This window comes from Penaeus monodon, chromosome 28 (assembly GCF_015228065.2).
Source record: "Penaeus monodon isolate SGIC_2016 chromosome 28, NSTDA_Pmon_1, whole genome shotgun sequence".
NCBI classification, from domain to species: Eukaryota; Metazoa; Arthropoda; class Malacostraca; order Decapoda; family Penaeidae; genus Penaeus; species Penaeus monodon.
This window is the reverse complement of record NC_051413.1, coordinates 37,685,719-37,686,083: the sequence shown is the minus strand read 5'-3', so window position 1 is coordinate 37,686,083 and position 365 is coordinate 37,685,719. Positions and strand designations below refer to the sequence as shown.

Sequence of the window (365 nt, the reverse complement as noted above, 5' to 3'; positions counted from 1 at the left end):
AGCTCTCCCTTCCTCCTCCTTCCCCCTTTTTCCGTCCCTTCCTCCTCTTTCCCTTCCTCTCCCTCCCCTGTTCGCCCCCCGAAGCCAACGCACCGATAGCCTGGTTCGCCTCCGTGTCGTGGTAGAGATAGAGGCAGGCGTCCTTGAGCACGCAGTAGCGGCGCTTCCACTGGTGCCAGCGCGCCCCCAGCTTGTGCAGGAAGCCGAAGCAGTCGGGGGACGTGATGGCGGAGGGGGCCTGCTGCACGCGCCGCGCGGACACCTCCAGCAGCTCGTCTCTCTGGGGGGACGGGCGAGGGTGAGGCGCTGGACTAGCGGGGAAAAGCAGGGCTTACTCTTGCTTGTGATTGATGAAAAGAGTCCGC

At 64.7% G+C, this 365-nt stretch overlaps 1 protein-coding gene across 1 annotated transcript in view; it reads right to left on the bottom strand.

Moving 5' to 3' along the window:
* Positions 1-365, bottom strand: part of LOC119591570 — a 24,858-nt gene that overhangs the window by 1,750 nt on the left and 22,743 nt on the right. The window contains exon 9 of the mRNA XM_037940332.1: positions 94-280. Within this exon, the coding sequence (XP_037796260.1) occupies positions 94-280 (187 nt within the window). The remainder of the gene's footprint in view (positions 1-93; positions 281-365) is intronic.